Source organism: Pteropus alecto, unplaced genomic scaffold, assembly GCF_000325575.1.
Source record: "Pteropus alecto unplaced genomic scaffold, ASM32557v1 scaffold251, whole genome shotgun sequence".
NCBI classification, from domain to species: domain Eukaryota; kingdom Metazoa; phylum Chordata; class Mammalia; order Chiroptera; family Pteropodidae; genus Pteropus; species Pteropus alecto.
In genome coordinates this window covers 1,121,315-1,122,647 of record NW_006431048.1, presented here as the reverse complement: position 1 = coordinate 1,122,647, position 1,333 = coordinate 1,121,315, and the positions used below count along the sequence as shown (strand labels likewise).

Genomic DNA, 1,333 nt, shown 5'->3' with positions numbered 1-1,333 from the left:
ATAGATGTCTTCGAGGAGACCAGGGGCTACATCCTAGAGGTCTACGGCGTCCACTTTGAGTTGCCTGATCTGGGACCAATTGGTAAACCTTCACTTCAAGCCTCCAAACCTGTCTTGAGAGATAGGACACAGATACTTGCGTGAGAGTTAAGCATCCTTTTTCCTTCATTACCTCAGTCAAACTTCAACTTTCTTCTCTAGACAACTTCTTCTCTAGACCAAGGGTAGCTGGGAATTTTAGAGACCTATGAGAACTCCCTGAGCAAAGCCAGGCTATCTTTTCAGATCTTGAGATTCAGTGGCTCCAGGCAGTATGGCTGACCCAACCGATGAAACAAAATCTTCATTAATTAGCTCATCAGTGTATCAATCCATAGCTTGTCTCAGCATCCACATTGTGCTGAGGGTAATGACAGGATCCTTGTCAAGGGTAACACAAGCCTCTTCCCATAACAGAAAATGACCCAAGACAACCTATTATAAATTCCTCTCTAGAATAGTATATATACCATTGGAGAGCAAGACAGTACATAATAAATTTCTGGCTATACAGTGTACACTTTATGGGATGTAGAAGTTTGGGTTACTGTGGGCCAGATCACCAGGAACAGCTTCAGAAAAGAGATGAGATTTGGCTAATTCTTGATGAAAAGTTGAGGAAAAATAAAGCTGAAAGAGAAGAGAACAGCTCATACAAAAGCATAGAAGTGGGAATGAGCTTTGTGAATAGAAGGGAGATCATTTTCTGAAGTTAATTGGTTGTGTGTAGACAATAAAGTGGGGAAAGCCATAAAAATCACAGGAATTATATTCCTATGGAAAGGGGAATAATACTGAGAGACATCATATACGAACCCACATTTCTACTGAGCACACTCCGCAAAATCTACACACTTAACAGTCAAAAAAGGTACATCACTCAGTGCTATGAAGGAGCTAGAAACCGCAGCTTCCATGTGGCAGATTAAAACTTTGAAAAGTGACCTAAGATCTCCCCACCCTTGATTCTTCTGGCAAGCTGGAGTCAGAGCATGCAGAAGAGAAATGAAGATGGTAGGAGGGGTTGCTCTCAAAACATCTCTTAGAGTGAAAAAAAATATTTGGGGAAATTGGCCCTTGGTTTCATATTTGGCATGTTTACAGAAGGTGGTGGCCACACCTCCCAGTTCTTCCCTTCTTTGTCAACAGCTTTTTTAGAGCAAAACCAGGACAGGCCAGCATGTGCCTTCTGGTCATTCCCCTGGGAGGATCCAAATAGTCAGAGGAAGGTGGGAGGCAGCAGAGAGGCAGCTGGAGCCATGGTGGGCCGTCTGTCATCCTGCTCACCACCCGC

At 43.5% G+C, this 1,333-nt stretch overlaps 1 protein-coding gene across 1 annotated transcript in view; it reads left to right on the top strand.

Annotated features, from left to right (window-relative positions):
* The window catches only part of HGD (homogentisate 1,2-dioxygenase), a 36,018-nt gene that overhangs the window by 21,345 nt on the left and 13,340 nt on the right, over positions 1–1,333 (top strand). Inside the window, exon 8 of the mRNA XM_006905589.2 lies at positions 1–82. This exon is cut by the window's left edge and continues 18 nt beyond it. Within this exon, the coding sequence (XP_006905651.1) occupies positions 1–82 (82 nt within the window). The remainder of the gene's footprint in view (positions 83–1,333) is intronic.